Consider the following 20,654-nt stretch of genomic DNA (forward strand, 5'->3'; position numbering starts at 1 on the left):
TCTGCAAGATGACTCTGTGAGGAAAGGTGCCGCGTCCCATGCCTGATGACCCTAGTTTCCGCCCTGGAGCCAACATGGTGGACTGGGGGGCAGCTGTGTGCTGTCGTCCTGACGCCACATGCACGCTGTGACCAAAGCCCAGCATCTAGAACCTTTGCACTCTTGTTTGGCTCAGCAGTTAAAAGTGTGAGCAACCAGAAAGGATTTCAGTGCTATGGGGGAGAATTAAAACACGCTAAATTTGGAAAGAGCAATTTGCCCCCAGCTTCCTTGGGGAAGACAAAAATCTTGCTCAGCTAGGGGCTCAGTGGTTGCTCGGTTTTATATCACAGAAAACAGAATTGTCTTTCATCTAACCGTTATTCACTGGAAATGAAAATGAAAAGCTATTGTGGCGATTGTGCATAAAGTATTTCACTGGACAAATTTGTGTTAAGTTTCAGACCCAGGACAAACAGCTGAGGGGTCTATTTAACACATCAGAGCAGATCTGGCTGCCAGGTTCTCTCAGCATCCTTCAGTCCTTAGTCCCTACCTGTTACAGGGTATGGCTGGCATGCCTGCCCTCTACCCTGCACTCTCCAGCCCAGGGACTGGGCTGCCCTTCCCCGGAGACTCTTTCCTTTATAATCCAGACATTTTGGTTACCCGCCCTTCCCCCCCCCATCTCCCCATATGGCCCAGCTCACGTCCACTCTGGACTTGTCCAGATGTCTCTGCCTCTGGCTCTGCTCCCGCTTTTACATACAATAAACTTTCTCCTCCATCGTACCTAGAAGCAGTCCTTTTTCCTTTTCCATTCATTATGGATACTAGATTTGGGGGGTAACTGTCTCAGAAGTCAAGACAAGCCAAGCATAGAGGTACATACCCCAAGTCCCAGCATATGAGACTCAGAAATAAGTGGATCAATGTGAATTGAAGGCCAGCCTGGTCCTCAGACCAAGTGGCAGGCCAGCCAAGGCTAAACAGTGACCCCGTCTCCAGAAGCAAAGTGGAGCGGGCTACAGGCTGGGGGAAAGCAGTGCTGCTCAGTGATGCTTTTCTTAGTCTTTCTTCACAAAGTAAAACTGAAGCTACACTCAGGGAAAAGGAATGTAACAAATTAATATTTCTAATTAAAACTGCTGTATAACGAATTTGAATATAACTTTTATAAGCATGTCAGCATGGTGTTAGCTTAATAGCATAACATTAATTTTAAAATTAATTTTAGCTAAAATATGAGGACTAATCACTGCGCTCCTCGAGCAGCGTTGCTAACTTGCTTGTGAAGTTCACAGTGCTGAGGATCAAATGCAGGGAGGGCCCTGTGGCTGCCAGGCAAGCACTCTGCCGAGTTTCAGCCTCAGGCCTGGAGAGACATCACATCAAAAACAGACTGGAATACAGCTGGCTGTAATGGCGCACACTAATCCCAGCACTCAAGAAATGAAGACAGGTTGTGAGTTCAAGGCCAAGTGGCTATATGTAAGACCCGATCTCCAAAAGCCCAAAATAAACTGAAGATGCTGTTTTGAACTCTTAAATATGCAGCCTTGAGCCGGGCATAATCCCAGCACTTGAGGTAGAGGCAGGAAGATCATTTCAAGGTCATTCTTGGCTACATAAGAAGTTTGAAGCTAGCCTGAGCTTACACAGACCTTGTCAAAAAAAATTATGTTGTGTACACACACAGACACACACACATGGCTTTTAGCTGTTTTCACCTGAGCCAAGACAAGCCCTTACCTCCCAGGACCAGGATGGAAACCCAATGGTCCTGTTAGAAACACTCTGGCAAGCACCACCAAAATTTTTATTTAGAGGATTCTCTTTAGATTTCCAGTTCCTTACTTCACCTATATGGGTACTGGCCATTACTAAAATTTAATAATTTTCACATGGCGTGGAAGAAAAGCTCAATTAAGGAGAAAGCTCCATGTTGCCTGACATCCTTTATTCAGACTGGTTGCATTTCACAGGGTGGCTTGGCCAGGGTGGGGTTACTTGCAAGAGGAGAAGGTTTTCCAGAAGAAATTCTTGCAAGGCTTTTTGTCCCGGCGTGGGGGCTGCTGGAGAGGTGGGCTTTCCTGCCACTTAGACACCTCGCTGGCATCCCCTCCGAGGAGGGCGCTGGAGCTGGCTTGGGAGGTCCAACCATGCCACCAGGCAAGGAAAGTCAGGAGGCCGTTCCTCTTCCCTTCGGCAGCTTCCTGTGTGTTTCCAGAGAAGGAAGGACAAGGGGAGTCAAGCAGGCCTGGACTCACTCAGCACTGGATGCTCGCCCTCCCTCCCCCTCCCAGAAAGCAAGCTGCTCTTTAACAAACACATCTCCCTCAGCTGAGTCTGAAGAATCTTGGAGAAACTGCCCTGCAGAGGGCAACAGACAAATGAAAAAGAGCTGCTCATTTTGCAGCACTGTGAGCAAAGGCAAGTGGATTACTGTGAGTCTGGGACTAGCCAGGGCTAGAGTGAAACCTTGTCTCAAAATATAGATCAGTGGATTGCTACCTCTACCTTACCATCTTTGCTGAGGTCCTTAGCTATGAGACAAGGAAATCTGCTAAAGTGACTGACAGCTCAGACGCCCTGGGCAGACAGGCTCATCTAACTGGTTTCCATCTTCAGACATCCTTCTGAGTGTTCAGAAACCCAAACAGACTGAGATGCTAAAGTCTGGTCTTTCAAACTCTTTGGGAAGCTTCTAGGAGTATTGTGATGATAAATGACCCGCCTGAAACTCATCTGGTAATTTCAGAGAAAAATCCGTTTCTAATGGTCAACTTTATGTACTCTTTCTTGGAACTTTTTCAAAATTGAGAAAAAGAGAAAGTAAATCATTGGATGAAATTGTAAATTTACACCACGGTTAATGTGAGCGGGTGAGAGCATGGCCATGTATATGAATTAAGGCTCTCGGAGTCTGTGCCACCAATACTGGCAGGGGATGGACTACAAACGCACTGTGACATCCAGAAGTCGCCAAAGCAGACACCTGCAGAGAGAGGAAGGAGCCCCTGAACAGACACAGGCTAGGACAGTGAGGGCAAAGGGAAGACCAGTGGTCTGAATGGGACATTGGAGCATCCTGGGTGCACACACACACACACACACACACACACACACACACACACACACACACACACACAAATTCAAGGAATTCACTGGGTGGTCAGAATGCCAGGAAGAGAGACAAACAGCAGCCTACCTGTGCAAGAGCAGGGACTGTCCTCACCACACTGTCCTGGCCAGGGGGACCCCTCTCCAGGGGAAGGCAGTGGCTGCAGCCCCCCAGAGCAGCAGCAGCCCGCAGGCTGACAGCCACTGGCCTCTGGCGCTGCAGCCACCCATCCTCTTTGGCGGCCCTCAAGTCGGTGCTCTGTGGATGAGGGGCTTTCTTTGGAGCCTTGGTATTTAAGCTGCAGCGCCAGCTGTTCTGGGGTCTGCACACGTCCATTGAAAACTTGCACGCTTCTCCACACTCGCTCAGTGACGCACAAGCCAGAGCAATCAGTTCTCACGCAAACATTTGTGAGGTTGGATTTAGCCCCTTAATTAAAGACTCCGGACTTTTCCTGTGCTGAGAGTGAATCTGCTCTTATTTTAGAACACGTGCGCACTCGCTGGGAGCAAGTTCTGCTTCCTTGCAACTGTGCCTAGAGCAAGCAGGAAGTCACTAGAACAAAGCCAGGCGATTTAACAGAATAGGAAATCAGGCTTGGGTAAAGAGCCCACAGTGTGGGATCTTACCCACATGAAAGCAAGGCTGAGGGCTGGGATGCGGCTCAGCACAGCACGTTCCTGTCATGTGCGAGGCTCTGGGTTCTGTCCCCAGCACCAAAAATGCAGTACGTCTGAATCTGCTATGGACAAAGAAACTAGGTGCAGTGAAGACTCAGGGCCACAGGACAGCACCAACGTTTCACAAATCACAAGGACGAGCCCAGAGCTTGTCCAGCACTGCCCACTACCCTCCGCCCGGGCCAAACCCTGCTTCTTCAGCCAGACCTTCACCTCACTGAAGTCCAGATGCTGATGCAGATGCAGATGCAGAAGACAGCATCCTGGTGACACTGAGCACTGACTTTTGCACGTCTAGCATAGTTCCTGGTCTAAGGCTTTCCAAACTTCTCATGTTAGCAAACGGCACATTTTTAAAATGAGGCCAGGTTCAGCAGCTGAGTCTGTCACCAAGCCTGATGACCTGTCAATCCTCTGTAACCAGCATAGTGGGAGAGAACTGACTCTCTCAAACTGTCATGAATATGCATATCATAGCATATGTGTGTGCCCACACACATACACGCATGATAAAGGTAGTATTTTTTAAAAAAAAATTAAGGACCATACATGTTGACACACACCTTTAATCCTAGCACTTAGAAATATACACCTTATTCTAAGATTGGTGGTGCTTATTATTTTGATCTAAAAAGAAAACGGCCAACACTTGGGAGGCAGAGGTAGGTGGAATTCTGTGAGTTCAAGACTAGCCTGGTCTACGTAGTGAAATCCAGGACAGCCAGGGCTACATAACAGAATCACAATGTTTATGGGATCAGCAAGATGGCTCAATGGGTAAAGCACTTAATATACAAACCAGATAACCCGAGCTCTATCCCTAGAACCCACAGATCGCTGCTTCTTCAACGAACCTGTCTGCTGACCTGCACGCTCATGCTGTAGCACACTCATGCCCCTCCCCCAGTCAGACACCTTTTTTAAATTAAGACTGTGTGTGGCTAGAGATGTACCAAGTGTAAGGTGCCTTTTTGGTGCAGTTTACAGTCACCATCTGAGAAACCTGTACTTGGCCAACTGCGAGACCGCCTCTTCCCAAAGACAGTGACGAAGTGCTAGGCCACCTCCCGGCTCCTCACAGGTCCTCAGTTCAGAATTGTGGGGACAAATGCATAAACCCCTCATAGCCAGACAGACCTAAAAACCCATCTCAGACCACTAGAGACCGCCAAGTGTAGCAGAATATTTTAAAACATATTGCTTTTGTTTATGTTGCGTTTACTTAACTCTGTGAAGCTGTGTTACTATGCCTGTCTAAAACACCTGATGGTCTAATAAAGAACTGGCCCATAGTGAGGTAGGAGAAAGGATAGGCGAGGCTGGCAGGCAGAGAGAATATACAGAGGGAGAAAACTGGGAGGAGAGATCTAAGATCTAGGAGGCAGAGCAGGAGGACTCCAGGGGCCAGCCACCCAGCTACACAGCAAGCCACGGAGTAAGAAACAAAGAAAAGTATACAGGAATAGGAAGAGAAAAGCCTAGAGGCAACAGACAGACAGGATACTTTAAAGTATAGAAAAGCTGGCTAGACACTAAGCCAAGCTAAGGCCGGGCATTCCTAAGTAAGAATAAGTCTCTGTGTGTGATTTATTTGGGAGCTGGGTGGTGGGCCCCCCCAGAAAAGAGCAAAAACTTTCAACAATAACCCAATAACCAAGATCCAAGGAAGGCTCATGCCTAACAAACTGAAGAACAGACAGCTCCTTCTGAAAGATCACGTCCCTTCTCAACTTCTGGGAGTCAGTTTCTCTTCCAGCATGAGACTAAACTCAGGTCATCGTGCTTGGCCAACGACTTACCCACTGAGGTATCTTGCTGGCCCCAGGCCACCCTGTACCCTACCACTCTGTAAGGAAGAGCAGGCCCTGAACGTCTATGCAGCCCTTGGGACACCAGCTCTCAATACACAAGTGTTTCAAACTGAAGCTCCAGATTCTCCCCCTCAAGCACACTTCTGTTCAGGAAAGCCAAGGCTTAGTTACAAAACTGCTAGAGAAGTCACACAAAACTGTATATCTGAAGAAAACCACTGTTAAAGAGTAAGAAATTCCATTCCTGGGGCTGGAGAGAGGTTAAGAGCACTGGCTGCTCTACTAGAGGTCCTGAGTTCAATTCCCAGAAACCACATGGTGGCTCACAACCATCTACAATGAGATCTGGCGCCCTCTTTTGGCCTGCAGGGATGCATGCAGGCAGAAGACTGTATACATAATAAAAACTCTTCAAAAGAAAGAAACTCCATCCCTAAACACACCTTTCACTGATGATCAAGGGGCCACGGGTCTGAAAGAACCTCAGTAACCAGAGCTAAGTAAACATAGCTTTATTCACTGTTCAGAGACTGTCATCTGGCCTAGAAAATAAACAGTGAAGGACTACACTTATCCCCAAATACCCAGCACATCTAATTGCGAACACACGTCATCAACCTCAGCCACTAGGTCACAGTGTGCCATCCAAACGCCAGCCTTGCCCCTGCCGAGGAGAGCATGGAGATGCTCTGCAGGAGCTTCTGGCTCTTGTGGGCTGCACCAAATGTCCTGAAGCAGGCGGCATGGAGCTGCTCAGCCACTTGTCTCTTCAAACGTCTCTACTGATCCCTCCGACCGCCGTTGGCCGGGATCCACACTTCCCTGGAGGCTGCAGGTCCCAAGCGGCCAGGCTCAGCTCTCACCGCTCACCACTTCAGCATCAGGCTCCCTGGAGTTCCTGTTTTCATCCTCTGGCTTCCTTTTCTTCTTGGCCTTTCGCTCTAGATTAAGCTGAGCAATCTCTTCATTTTTCTCTGTGATGTATTTTAGCTATGTATAAAAAAAAAAAAAGCAAAATATATTTAAGTCTTTAAATCTGTCTATAAACTATTTTACAAACCTAAAAATAACCACAATAACTTATGCCTTCTCCAATATTCCAAAAGAACTGGGTGGAAATTCACTGACTGAACTATTTATTAGCAGTAAAACTGCCCTAAAAATGGAGATGGACACAGTTCAGAGTCAAATCCCTGCTCTTGTGGAAAGAACATCACAGAAAGTCTGAGTCCTGGAAGGGTCACAATATTCTAGGTCTGCCATCAGCCACAGCCAGGTGACCCTGGCACCTCTAAGTGTCAAGTGTCTTCACCTAGAAAATTATAGCTTAGTCAAAATGATTTCTTCGATGTGAAAAAACAGAAATTATGCTCTCTTCTGCATAACCAACCTTTCAGGCTTCCATCCATCCATCCCTGGCCCATCAGAACTGCGGGTATGGCTGGGCCTTGGGGGCACACCTGTAATCTAGGCTACTGGGATGTAGGCTGACACAGGAGGAGGGTCTCATGTTCAGAGCCTACCTAGGCTAAAAGTCAAGTTCAAGACTAGCCTGCATATTTAGCATGACCCTTGTTTTGTCTCAAAGCAAGAAATGGGGCTGGAGAGATGGCTCCGTGGTTAACAGCACTTGTTACTCTCAAGGTAACAGGGACCAAGTTCACCATGACCCAGTTTTGATTCCCAGCACCCACACTGTGGCTCACAACCACCTGTTAACTCCAGTTCCAGGGGATCTGAGACCCTCTTCTGACCTCTAAGGGCATCAGGCATGCACATGGTAGACATGCATACATGCAGGCCAAACAATCATACACAGAAAATAAAAGAGTAAACTTTAAAAACAACAGCAAAAAAGGAGGCAGGCCCCACAGTACAGAGATGCAGCGCCCCTCCGGCACACACAGACCCTACTTTCCATCCCTAGCATGAGGTGGGGGCGGGGTGGGTACTACAAGACCATCCCCACAGACTAACCCATAACTAGTCTGTGACATCATGCTGTAAATGAAACATGGGACCAACGTTTTGAGATATTACAAAAAAGGTAAATTATGGAATCCAGAGAGAGCTGATTAGAAAATTTCAAATTGGCTTTGCAAGATCTATCATAATGAAAGGAGGACTATAAATTACAGGCAGGTCTGAATGGTTCAACCATCTCTAGTTTTTAATGCAAGGTGCCCTGGAGAATAACTACACGCCTTCAAGTGATTAATTGGGAATAATGTATTCGGGTAGGGAAGGGGAGTGAGGAGAGAGATTCATCTCTCACCAGTGAATTACTCCGCCTGGCTAAGAGCTTCACGTCTTCAGTGGTGACTGTGCTTCTTTTCGCATGTCTGTGGAAAGGGCAGAAAAAAGTTACTAGAACGTTTGGTATTAAAGTTTTGATGAAATAGAAAGTTCATGGTCACACTTCACAGGAACAAGGATGCCTAAGTGGCCCGTCTCATCAGATTCAGACCACCAGGCAGTAACGACACAAAGACGAGCCACGCTCCTAGCCAGGATACCAACTCCACGGAGGACACTGAGGCCTGAGAACCAGTGTGCTGGAGAGCAAAGAAGGGGTGAGAAACCATCTAAGGTCACCCTTTTCGTCACAGTCGTCTGTGGGAACCGTGAGACACAAGACTGCCTCTGCTTACGTGGACATTAGACAGCTGAGTGAAAACATCCACGATGCTGGTTCCTGAGGCTCTTCTGCAGGGCTGAATCACAGACAAACACATGCAGCTCCTCCTAGAACCCACTTCCCTGCAAGCTCTGAACACCCGCCACGCACACGCACACGCACACACACACACACACACACACACACACACACACGGGCCTGGCAGACAAAGAACTGCCTTTAAACTGGTTCTGCCTCCTGCTCAGAGCTTGGCCCGAGGTCCTCAATGTCCTCCTCCAACCCTCACTGGGAAAGATGGGGGCTGCGGAGAGGGCTGCTGCTCGCTCTTCAATTCCTAACGTCTCCCAACTCCAGCTCCAGGAGACCCACTGTCCTCTTCTGGCCTCTGTGGCACCCACACTCATGCTGACAGACACACATGCACACACACACACATCCACATAAACATATATAAAACAGAAGATAGCCTAAGGTAGTAAGCTACACTAGATCACGTACAGACACACATGCATGCATACACACACACACACATCCACATAAATATATATAAAACAGAAGATAACCTACGGTAACGAGCTACACTAGATCACGTATTACTTTGATTATGTCCTTTCACCTTTCTAGCTTCTGTCTAACCTAAGAGCTTCACAAAGCAGAAGGAACGAGAACACTGTGTCCTCAAGAACGAGCTCAGGGGTCAGCCCCACTTAGTCCACACAGAATGTCGGCTCGCTCAGCTGAACATGGAATCGCACGGCAATTACACCCCATTGGATGACCAGTCATTCAACGCCCTGCTAAATGTGTACACTCCACATGTCACCTCCTCTGCATGTCACCAAGACAGCAGTGCTTGGATGAGAACACACTTTAAGATTAGACAAAGGTTCCAGGCCAGCCAAGGCTACAGAGAAACTCTGTCTTGAAGAACCAAAGCAAAACAAGATTTAAAGAGGGTTGAGACCCGGGTTGGCCTCAAACTGGCAATCCTCCTGCCTCTGTCTCCAGAATGCTAAGATTACAGTGCATGAGCCACTGGGCTTGGCTTAAACCTTCTCAGTAGTTGCCAGGCACCTTCAGTCCCAGTACTCAGGGAGACAGAGGCAGATGATCTCTGATTTCGGGGTCAGTCCAGTCCACAGAGGGAGTTCTAGGATAGCCAGAGCTACATAGTGAGGCCCTGTCTCGGAAAAAAAACAAACCAAAAACCAAGGAAAGAAATGAGCATGCTGCCTTTTCACAGAGTGACCGTTCATGGGAGTTTGTGGAAAACGGCATAGTTGACACCCTCTGCTTGTCAGTGTGGTACCTGGTGTGTGTGCCGGATTTTAATTTCTCACCTACGTAGCTGGGGAGCAGGTGTGCTGTACACCTGCCGTTGCCGTCCTATCAGAAACTCCCCCAGGAAGTCCCGACTCCAGTAAACTACTGACGGAAAGGAGGAACAATTGTTACATAGACTGCATGTGTGTGTGTTACATGCATGTGTAGCATATGCATGCAGTGCCCACAGAGGTCACATGAGGGCACCAGATCCTCTGCAACTGCAGTTACAGACGGTTGTGAGCCACTGTGCAGGTGTAAAGAATCGAACATGGGTCCTCTGCAAGAGTGTGAGTGTATGTGTGTGTATGTGTGTGTGTGTGTGTGTGTATGTGTGTGTGTGTGTGTGTGTGTGTGTGGTTTTTTGAGACAAGTTTCTCTGAATAATAGTCCTGGCACTCGCTTTGTAGATTAGGCTGGCCTCGAACTCACAGAGATCTGCCTGCCTCTGCTGGCTAGGATTAAAGGTGTGTGGTACCATGCCTGGCAAGGAAGAATCTTTTTTCCCCCAGAACTGAGGACTGAACCCAGGGCCTTCCTTGCTCTACCACTGAGCTAAATCCCCAACCCCAAATTTTTTTTTAAGACAGCCTTACTGTGGAGTCTGGGTTAACCTGAAACCGGGTATATAGTTCTCATGGAGATCCACCTGCTCTGCCTCCCTTGAAAGCCTGTACCTATACATGGCTGGGATTTGTTTTTTCTTTGAGACAGGCATTTGCTTTTCAGTCCAGGCTGGCCTGGAACTTTGGTCCTTCTGTTGGCCTCCTGTGTAGATATTTCGCAGCAATGATTAGAGTCTGCAGTGAGGATGTGCACGGAGCTGTGAGAGGACACAGACCCCCTTTAAGGGGTGCTCTTTGTCCAGCCAGGCTCAGGGTGTGAGAGCAGACCTGCAGCACTCTGTAGCTCAGCCTTTGAGGAAGACCTTCAGGGCCAGGCTTGGCAAGGGGGGTCTTTGAGATCAGCTCCACTGTATCAGGAAGAGAGGGGCATGGTGACTCAGGCCTGTAGTCCCAACACTTGGGAGGCAGAGGCAGGAGGATTGCTAGTTTTGTGACCTGGGCTATACAGTAAGGCACTATCTCAAACTCATTCTCCCAAACTTGCCTCAAAAAACAAAACCAAAAAACCAACCCCGCCCCCCTACACAAACCACCCTTTAAAATGGGCACTATCACCGGGCAGTGTGGCCCACGAAGGCCTTTGATGCCAGCCCTCAGGCGGCAGAGACAGAGGCACCAGGGCAGGCATCCTTTATGGTGCGGGAAGCCTCTAAAAGTAGGAAAGAAGGTAGGGATGGCTCGGATCTGCAGCTCAGTGGTGGGACACACAACTGCCATGCACAAGGCCTTAGATTCAATCCCCAACATGTCCGACCCCCTGCCAAAACAAACAACCCAGACTATCCAAAAGCTTAGAGTAAATATTTCTATTATCATCCTCGTTATTTATTTTGGCGTGCTGGGGATTTAACCCAAAGCTGTCACATCTTTATGCCAACCATGTATCTGTCACTGAACTACATCCTAACTCCTAGTTCTGGATTTTTAAATTTTATTTTATTTTATGTGTATGTCTTGTATGCAGGTACGTCTCTGTACCACACCTGTGCCTCCTGTCTGAGGAGGTAAGACGAGGGTGTTGGAACCCCTGGAACTGGAGTTGTTAACAGTTGTGAGCCATCGTGTGGGTCTGGAATTGAACTCGGGTCCTCTGCAAGAACAAGCGCTCGTGACCACTGAGTCACCCCTCCACCCCAGCTTCTGGATGGCTTGGTACAGCCTCACTATGTAAGCAGGCCAGTCCTGAACATGCACTCTCCTCCTGCCTTGACATCCCAAGCACCAAGATTACAGGCACGCCCCACCACACAGATCTAAACAGAAATACTTTTAAAAATCTTATTGACTTCCACAGCTAATACAGAAAGGGGAAACGAAGGTGATAAATACTTCATGGGACTTGGGGGTGGGGCCCTGAATGAGCCATCAGCATCCCATAATAGTACCTTATCCCTCTCAGCGAGCTGATGATGCTAAGCAGTTTTTAGGGACTGACAATATACACAGGGAAGGGGAAGATTTAGAGCGCCCCCGGGAACCCGCCGCTTTAATTCATTGAAAATATTCATCCTAGAAACAGAGTGCAGAGGACAAGGTGAGAAGTGTGGCTGGGAAGCTGAGGTGAGCAGAGGCAAAAGAAAAGCTCGGGCTTCAGCCATTCCGACGGCTGCATAAAAGCACTAGTTTCCAATTACCTGAGGTACTAATTGAAGAGACGAACGTAAATCACCTGGAAGAGCTCAGGCTTCTCAGGCTGAGAGCAGACCTCCCCCACTTCCCAGGAAGACTACGTCTTTCTCATAGCAAATCCGGATGAAAGCTCCTGCCTGTCATTCTCTCTACACCTGCAAACGATCAGGGCTGCAGGACTACGCGGCCCTCTCCACAGAGGGGCCGACCCCCGAGAGCCTGAGCTTCCCAGAGCCTGAGCAATCAAACCATCCCCAAGAAACGGTTTTTAAAACAGGCAGCCACACACTGCCGCGTCTCCACACCCTGGAGATGCAATTCAGACCTTTGCCAGTGAGAGCTTGATAACTTGGAGACCTTCAAAGGACTCAGAAATACCAGACAATCTGAGCTGACGTGTTCAGAGCAGATGTTAGATTCTTGCAGCATCGTGATCAGCCACGAGCCCCCAGAAAACAAGGCGTCACAGAACTCCTGAAATACACCACCGGATGGGGGGCAGTGATGTCAATGGACCTCAAATTACACAGCCAGCTTCTCTACCCACCTGGCAAACATTTCAAGGTCTTTGGCAAAATTTTCTGAAAGAGAGGGAAGAAAATAGATTTCAGCTGGCTTATCTCCACCTTCAGAAGAAGCCTTGGCTTCTAGTCAGCACAGAAACTCAGCAATCCCTCAAGACAGGATTTCTCTGTGTAGCACTGAATGTCCTGGAACTCTTGCAGCCAGGGCGGCCTTGAACTCAGAGACCTGCCTGCCTCTGCCTCCCGAGTGCTGGGATAAAAGGCGTGTGGCACATTTGGCACCACCCTCTTTTTAAAATCATGACCCTTCCCTGTCCTTCCCAGCACCCTCCACTCTTCCTACAAGCCTTGTCCTAACTGTGATGGTCCCTTTGGTGGCTAGGGACGTCTTTTAAAATCTGCTTCATGTTATAGCTTGTAAGGACACTAATCTCCTCTCACGTCAAGCAGGTGCCAGTACCACTGGCTCAGCTGTCACACACACTAGGGAAAGCACGGAGTCGCAGAGCACTGAAATGGAAAAGTGTCCAATGTTCCAGCCACCACGGCAGTTTAAACAAGGTGCTAAAGCCGGGCTGTGGTGGGGCACGCCTTTAATCCCAGCACTCGGGAGGCAGAGCCAGGTGGATCTCTGTGAGTTCCAGGCCAGCCTGGGCTACCAAGTGAGTTCCAGGAAAGGCGCAAAGCTACACAGAGAAACCCTGTCTGGAAAAACAAAAAAACAAAAAACAAAAACAAAAAACAAAAAAAAAAAAAAAAACAAGGTGCTAAAGCCTGGTATTGGCACACAGGACAGCCTAACAATCCCTCCCACACAACACCCAGATCTTAACAGCCATGAAGTGATCAGGGAGACTGTGGCCAGGGGTGGTGTGTGGGGTGAGACAGGCCACAGCTCCCACCCGCACTGGCCCCTGGGCAAACCCCACCGAGAAAGGCAGTGGCCTCATACCGCACTGTCGAAAAGTCACCTCCGAGATGGCCGCCACGGTCTGCTTGCTGAACTGCACCTGTTTGTCCAACGCAACTTCCTCGCAAAGACAAGCCGACCGTGTAGTGAACTGCAGCCTTTAGCCTCTGCGGGGAAATCGAGTCATTCAGGGGCTGCAAGCAAGAGCTCGCGGATCCTGAAGAGTAGGACCTAATTTCTGCAGTGCACTCCATCACGGTGAGTGACGCTCAAGTGCACTAGCCAGTTAACGGCACCCTCTGGGGTGTGACTTGGGGGAACATGACTTTCCAGCTAATGGTTATGATTTAGGTCACATAAAGAAATTATGACAGTCAGCAAGGAGAAATGACAGCCGCACTTGCTGAACCTTCAACTACCGTCCGTCCAGTCTCTGCTCATTAAGGGCCATCTGTGGAATACAACGAGAAAGCAGTTTGTGGCCTCAGCCCTCCATGAACAGGTGACAGGACACTACCAGGAAGGGCTGATGACTACCCACGTGACCACCTCAACAGCCTTCCCTCCCTTAGGAATCGCCCCTCCCATTTTTGGCCGTGCTAGGGATCAAGGCAAACACTCCCACTGAGTCACATCCCTAGACCTCAGAAAGCCTTTTAAATACTGAAAAGTCTCTCTGTCCTAGGCAGATGTACCAAGGGGAAAGCTCAGAGCAAGCTAAGCAGCAGCCCTGTGGTCTCTCCACGGCTGTGTGACCGCCTCCCCAATGTCTATCCCTCCTCACAGGGCACCAGCAAAACAAAGTACCATCCACCCACGCCTAGCTTGGGGAATCAATGTATTTATTGGGGACACTTACAGAGCATGGGCGACCCCAAAGTAGCCACAGGACTGTGGAGTCTCACCCCACGACTGCACAGAGTGCCTCCTTCTGTCTCTATCACCCTGAGATCCTGAGGCCAAGGGCAATTAGGGCAGAATTATATGCAGCTGGCTGGGCAGGGCAGGATGGGGTGACAGAGATCGGGTAGAGGTCTAGTGGCCCGATCCCAAACTCGGGGCCTTGTACAAGCCAGGTAAGCACTCTGCTACTGAACTACATCGCTGGGCCTTTTTGTCTCTGTAGTCTCAGCTCTGAGACCAAAGCCTGGCTCTTAGGAGACAGTAAATGCTTACTGATTAAATGGGGTTGTAAAGATGAACTCAAATTTGCCTCTCTGCTCTGATGGTACCTGCAGAGGACCCCAGCGCCCACTCAATCAGCATTCTTGGCATGTAGACGGCATGGAGCAAGGTGGACAGAGTCCTGCCCTTGAGTTTAGAGTCTCATGATTTAGCCTCCAAGGTCTAAAGCATGGAAAAAGGAAGGTGGCCCAGCCCACAGGGGCAGACAAAACTTCTCGGAGCCAGATGTGTTCAGAAAGTTCCATGTCCTGTTCCGAGCCCCCACCTACAACTGAAGAGGACCCTTAGGGTCTTCTCCCTTCTAGGTTGATTCTTTTGATCTCCTAAAGGCTGGGTTTGCTTGCCTAATGCCTAAGCAGACAGAGGGGTTAGGGAACAGGTCCCCAGCTCAGCGGCCCAGCCTCGCCCACTCTGGGCTATCTCTGCAGTTGACCCTCATCTTGCCTACGTAGGGGATACTTGCTGGTGTCTTGGATTCACGTGACGCCACACCTGCCTCAGCTGTCTTCAGATGTCATATAGTGCTGTCCTCCAAACAGAGCAGCTGTGACTACTTGAGAGACCCTCACAATCAGGCCACTTCCAGACATGGTGGTGCACGCCTTTAATCCCAGCACTTGGGAGGCATCAGCAGGTGGATCTCTGTAGTGACTGTCCTCTGACAGCACCATCAAATATAAATAAACAACAACAACAATAAAAACCCCAGTCCCTGCTCCCCCATTCCACCTTGGCCTTAGCAGACTCTTCAAAACTGTCAGTGTCACAAACAAAACCAAAGTGAAGACCCAGGAGACAAGAGTAACCCAACCCTTGATTTGATCCTAGACGCAGGAGAAAACACAACTAAATCTTCAGGACAAATGGAGACATTTGACTACAGACTGTCCATCCGACAATGGAATTCCATTCAAGTTAGACTTCCGAGCTGTTTGTAACCCCAGCATTTGGGAGGTGGAGGCAGAAGATCAGAAGTTCAAGGCCAGCATGAGGAATGGGAGACCCAGGCTCCAAACAACTAAACAAACTTCTGAAATGTGATAAACTACTGGGAAGATATAAAAAAGAACATCCTTCCCTGCCTGCAGGAGATGCGCGCTGAAATATGCCACCCTGGACTTGACTTTGTCATCTCATCTGATTTTTATTTTAATTTTTAGACAGGTTCCCCCTGTAACACTGCTAGCCTGGAACTCAGAGATCAGCCTGCCTCCGCTTCCCCAGAGCTAGGATCACAGACGTGCGCCACCATGCCTGGCTTCATCTGAACCTAGCGCCTCCCGCAGGCTAAAATGGCTGTCTGCTGATCTCTATGTAGGGTCAGGGCTTTAACACTTAAGCAGCAGCCCAACTACCTGAGAGCAGAGCTTGCTACAAGAGAACAAAGCAAAATGTCAACAAGAGAAAACAACGGCGGGCACTTGAGTGTCCACGGCTAGCTTTGTGCCTTTCCTGGAACTCACCCTGTAGCCCAGGTTAGCCTCGAACTCAGAGATCCGCCTGCCTCTGCCTCCCGAGGGTGGGGTTAAAGGCGTGGGCACAGCAGACAGCTGCTGGACCCAGCCTTAGCTCACCACCATCTCGAGCTGAGACGCCACCTGGGTCTCGGTCTTCAGCTCCCTGCGGCTCTGACTCATGAAAACAACTGAACATCGGCTCTGACGCCACCCTGAGCGGAAATTATTTCTATCCCAACTTTGCAAAGGAGAAAACGCCCTGCCCTCTCTTGCGTCCTCTCTAGGCACCTAACTGATCTGAAACTCATAATCCTCCTGCCTCAGCTTCTGAATCAGCCCCAGTCCCTCTCTGTGGTGTTGGCTCTCTCCCCTCACCCCGCCCCACCCCGGGAACTCGCCGTCCTGCCCTTGCTGGGACCCCGACTATTTCTTACCTGCCGGTGAGAGAACCGCTGCTCCTGCTCGGCCTCCACCTCCTCCTCCATCGCGGCGGACGCCCACGGCAGGCGGCCCGCTGCCGAGTCAGACTTTCCCGCCCTACCTCCGCGACGGGCCGCGCAGAGGGTCAAAGAGCGAAGCGCCTCCTCCCTGCCCGCGTGCGCCCCCTGGCGGCGGCGTGCGGAAGGGATTTGCAGGAGTTGGTGTGACCCCATGGCCGCACCTTAGCCGCTGTCTCAAGCCTGTCGCTTCCTGGACCATCTGTAAGAACATGCATGAGATAGTTCAGTGGTTAGCAGTAGTTGAGAGCACCTGCTGCTTTATCGGGGATCCAGCACCCGCATCAAGTGGCTCACAGAGCACCTGTAATCCCACCTCTAGGGGATACAATGTCCTCCTTTGGTCTCTATGGGTACCTGCATGCACACGCACATAATACACACATGCATATACATAAATAATAAAATTTTTAAAAAGAATATGAGGGCTGGAGAGATGGCTCAGTGGTTAAGAGCACTGACTGTTCTTCCAGAGGTCCTGAGTTCAATGCCCAGCAACCACATGGTAGCTCACAACCATCTGTAATGAGATCTGGTGCCCTCTTCTGGCCTGCAGGTATACATGCAGGCAGAACACTGTATACATAATAAATAAATAAGTCTTTAAAAAATAAAAAATAAATAAATAAAAAATAAAAAAATATGTATGTGCTGTGTGTGGTGGTGCATCTCTTTAATGCACTTGGTAGTCAAAGACACATGGATCTCTATGAGTTCAAGACCGGCCAGGGCTACACAACAGGTTCTGTCTCAAACTAAAAAACAAAACAAAAAATCCAAGCATGTATAGCCCACAATTAACAAATGATAAAATACTGGGCCAGCAAGATGGTTTGGTTGGTAAAAGCGCCTGCCGCTGAAATCTGGTGCCCTAGGTTGGATCCCCAGAGCCCAAGGAGAAGGAGAACTGTCCTCTGGCCTCCACTGTGTGCTCACACTCACACACACCATACACACCACAGCTAATTAATATAAATTATTGAACGCTGTGCTTTCTATGGTGAACTCTATACACGTGCAACCTCAGGATGCTTGGCAAAGAGCCATGGATTCCTATAGTTCTTCCACCAACAACAGCGACGAAATCAGAGACCATAGCCCAAAGCCATCCATTCAGAGTGGATGGTTCCCATTGCCAGGGATAAGGGAGTGAGGCTAGCATGAAGGCTGGTTGAGTCTCCCTTATGCTGAAATATACAATGAGATGGGTAGTGAGATGACTCAGCAATCAATAACACTTGCTGCTCTTGCAAGGGGTTTGGTTTGCAGCACCCACGTGGTGGTTCATGCCTGTGATTACTGTTTCAAGGGATTCAACACCCTCTTCTGGCTTCCAAGGGTACCAGGCACACACACGGTGTACAAACATGCACATAGGCAAAACACATATACCTATAAAATAAAAATAAACCAATCTCTAAAAAGTAAGAGTCAGCGGTAGAGCTCTTGCCTGGCATGCTTGGGTCCCAGGTTTGATTCCCACCCCTCGAGGGTGGAGACATGAAGCCAGGGTGGATCTTCCTTCCTTCCTCCTTCCCGACTTCATTCCTTCAGGTCTCCATTCATATCTCAGTTCCAAGAACAAAAGACTCCTTTGCTGCTTCAAGTATTCAACGCTTGGAGAGTAGCTCTCACTTTTTGTGCTGGTCGCAGGGAAACAGACAGACGGTGCCCTCTGGAGTCTCCCTGTGTGGTGAGCATCATCACCTCCACTGTTGAAACCTGGCTGACAGCATCTGCTCTTTGCATGGTGGCAGATCCCCATCACCGTCTGCTTCAGGGTCCAGCTGAAGTCACTGAAGTCAGGATTGGATGGGGATGCTGCACAGCCACCCATGTGCCACACAGGCACCACAAACATCAGGAGCACGGGCAGAAGCAGACGGCAGCAATGCTATCTAGGGGTGTAGGAATGAGTTCATTTTTGCCACCAGTTAAAGAGTTAATAGGTGCCAGGTGGTGGTAGCGCATGCCTTTAATCCAAGCACTTGGGAGGCAGAAGCAGGCTGATCTCTGGGTTTAAGGCCAGCCTGGGCTACAGAGTGAGTTCCAGGACAGTCAGGACTACACAGAGCAACCCTGTCTTGAGGGAGGGGGAGAATTAAAAGGTAAAACCATGAGGTGATATTTTGTTTGTGATCTAACAAAGCTTGCCTCCAGTTCAGAGTGTGGAGCTAGCCACTACCAGGCAGTGGTGGCACACACCTTTTATCCCAGCACTCGGGAGGCAGAGGCAGACCCATCTCTGTGAGTTCAAGACCATCCTGGGCTATACAAGATTGATCCATCCTAAAAGAGAAACAGAGCCAGGCAGTGGTGGCACACACCCTTGATCCCAGCCCTTGGCATCTCACGCCTTTAATGCCAGCACTAGAGAGGTGGAGACAGGAAGTGATCTGGCTGGACAGAGAGAGGAATATAAGGAGGGAGGAGGGGGCAGCTCAGGCCCTTTCAGCCTGAGGATTTGTAGAGGTGAGAACTAGTGGCTGCTGCTCTGCTTCTCTGATCTGTCAGCTTTCACCCTGATTTGACTCTGGGTTTTTATTATTAAGACCAATTAGGATTTGCGCTAGAATGCCAGTGGAATCCCAGCACTTGGGAGGCAGAGACGGGCAGATCTCTCTGAATTCCAGGCCAGCGGGTCTACAGAGTGAGCTCTAGGGCAGCCAGCTCTACATAATGAGACTCTGTCTAAAAAAGAAAAAAGGCAGACAGACAGAAAGAAAGGAAGGAAGAAAAAGAAGTCTTGGAGAGTCCTGAGTCCTGGTAGAGAAGTCAAAAGATACCAAGGAAATCAGGTTCCCTCTTAGGGTTCTCTCCACCCCCCCTTTCTCTTTCAAGACAGGGTCTCACTATGTATTCCTGGCTATCCTTGAATTCACTCTGTAGCCCAGGCTGGCCTCGAACTCTCAGTTCGAGGCCTGCCTCTGCCTCCCGAGTGCTGGGATTAAAGGTGTGCGCCATGACTTCCAGCTGGGTTCTTTTCTTCCTTTCTTTCTTAACACTTTATTTAACTTTATTTTATGTGCATTGGTGTGAGGGTGTCAGATCACCTGGAACTGGAGTTACACAGTTGTGAGCTGCCATGTGGGTGCTGGGAATTGAACCTGGGTCCTCTGAAGAGCAGCCAGTGCCGTGGAAATAATCCTTCTGTACACGGTGATTATGTATTGCTCTCATTGATTAATAAAAAAAAGCTGATAGGCCTATAGCAAGGCAGAATAAGGCTAGGCAGGAAAGCCACACTAACAGTGCTCCAGGAAAGAAGGGAGGCGTTAGAGAGACACCAGCCAGCCTCCCAGGAAGCAAGACACGCTAGAGGACAGGCAAAGCCCGAGCCACGTGCTAATACACAGAGTAATAGAAATAGTTAACTTAAATGTAAGAGCCAGTTAGTAATGCGCCTGAGCTATTTATTGGCTGAGCATTTATAATTAAACTTCTCTGTGTTTATTTGGGACAGGGCAGTTGGAACAGGAAAACCCTGCCTACAAGCCAGTGCTCTTAACCACTGAGCCCTCTCTCCAGCCCCAAGTTCTTGTTTCTTAATTTAAACAAATTTAGCCAGGCAGTGGTTTCGTACACCTTTAATCCCAGCACTTGGGAGGCAGAGGCAGGCGGATCTCTGGGAATTTGAGGCCAGCCTGGACTACAGAGTAAGTTCCAGGACAGTCAGGGCAACCCTCTCTCTAAAAAAATAAAATAAAAACAGACACAAACAGGAACTTGAGGATGATGTATTAGTGTTTAAAAGGGAAACCGAGGACAGGCAAGCTGTAAACCTCATAGAAAGAGAATGGTAACAGTTCCCTGTGGAGTCAGCCACGTGGCCTCAGCCTGCCATGCTACACTAACCCCATGCTAATGCCATGTGGGAGAAGACCACTGACGAGCTTTTTTGTTCATGTATACAGGCTGTTTCACCCTAAAGGTGGGGTGTTGTGGGAGATTTGTCACACTGACACTCTAAGACTGCCAATAAAGTTTACCTTGAATCAGAGTGCAGAGTTGGCAATTGGCTGACTGAAATTAGCCATAGAGATTTTGGAGAACCCGGATAGGGAAGGGCATAGAGAGATACATAGCCTTTTTGATCTGGGAAAAGGGAGAGTTAGGGTCAGCTGATCATACTTCAGCTGCTCTTTGGAGCTATCAAGTTTTTTTTTTTTTTTTACCCCAGTATCTGACTCCAGATATTTTATTATTTTATTACTATTAGAATAACTTAGATAAATGAATAAATGGGGTTCAAGGGATCAGCATTGGATGTG

At 49.0% G+C, this 20,654-nt stretch overlaps 1 protein-coding gene across 1 annotated transcript; it reads right to left on the minus strand.

Moving 5' to 3' along the window:
• Nucleotides 1-1,918: 1,918 nt before the first annotated feature.
• Nucleotides 1,919-16,459, minus strand: LOC114709638 (centromere protein S-like). The gene is given in 7 exon segments (XM_028893600.2): nt 1,919-2,195; nt 6,465-6,584; nt 7,870-7,936; nt 12,358-12,391; nt 13,287-13,377; nt 13,379-13,411; nt 16,321-16,459. Coding segments are annotated over 7 exon segments (606 nt in total). The 5' UTR covers nt 16,372-16,459; the 3' UTR covers nt 1,919-1,985.
• Between the last annotated feature and the right edge of the window lie 4,195 nt (nt 16,460-20,654).

The sequence above is a fragment of the Peromyscus leucopus genome, chromosome 2 (genome assembly GCF_004664715.2).
Source record: "Peromyscus leucopus breed LL Stock chromosome 2, UCI_PerLeu_2.1, whole genome shotgun sequence".
Taxonomy (NCBI): domain Eukaryota; kingdom Metazoa; phylum Chordata; class Mammalia; order Rodentia; family Cricetidae; genus Peromyscus; species Peromyscus leucopus.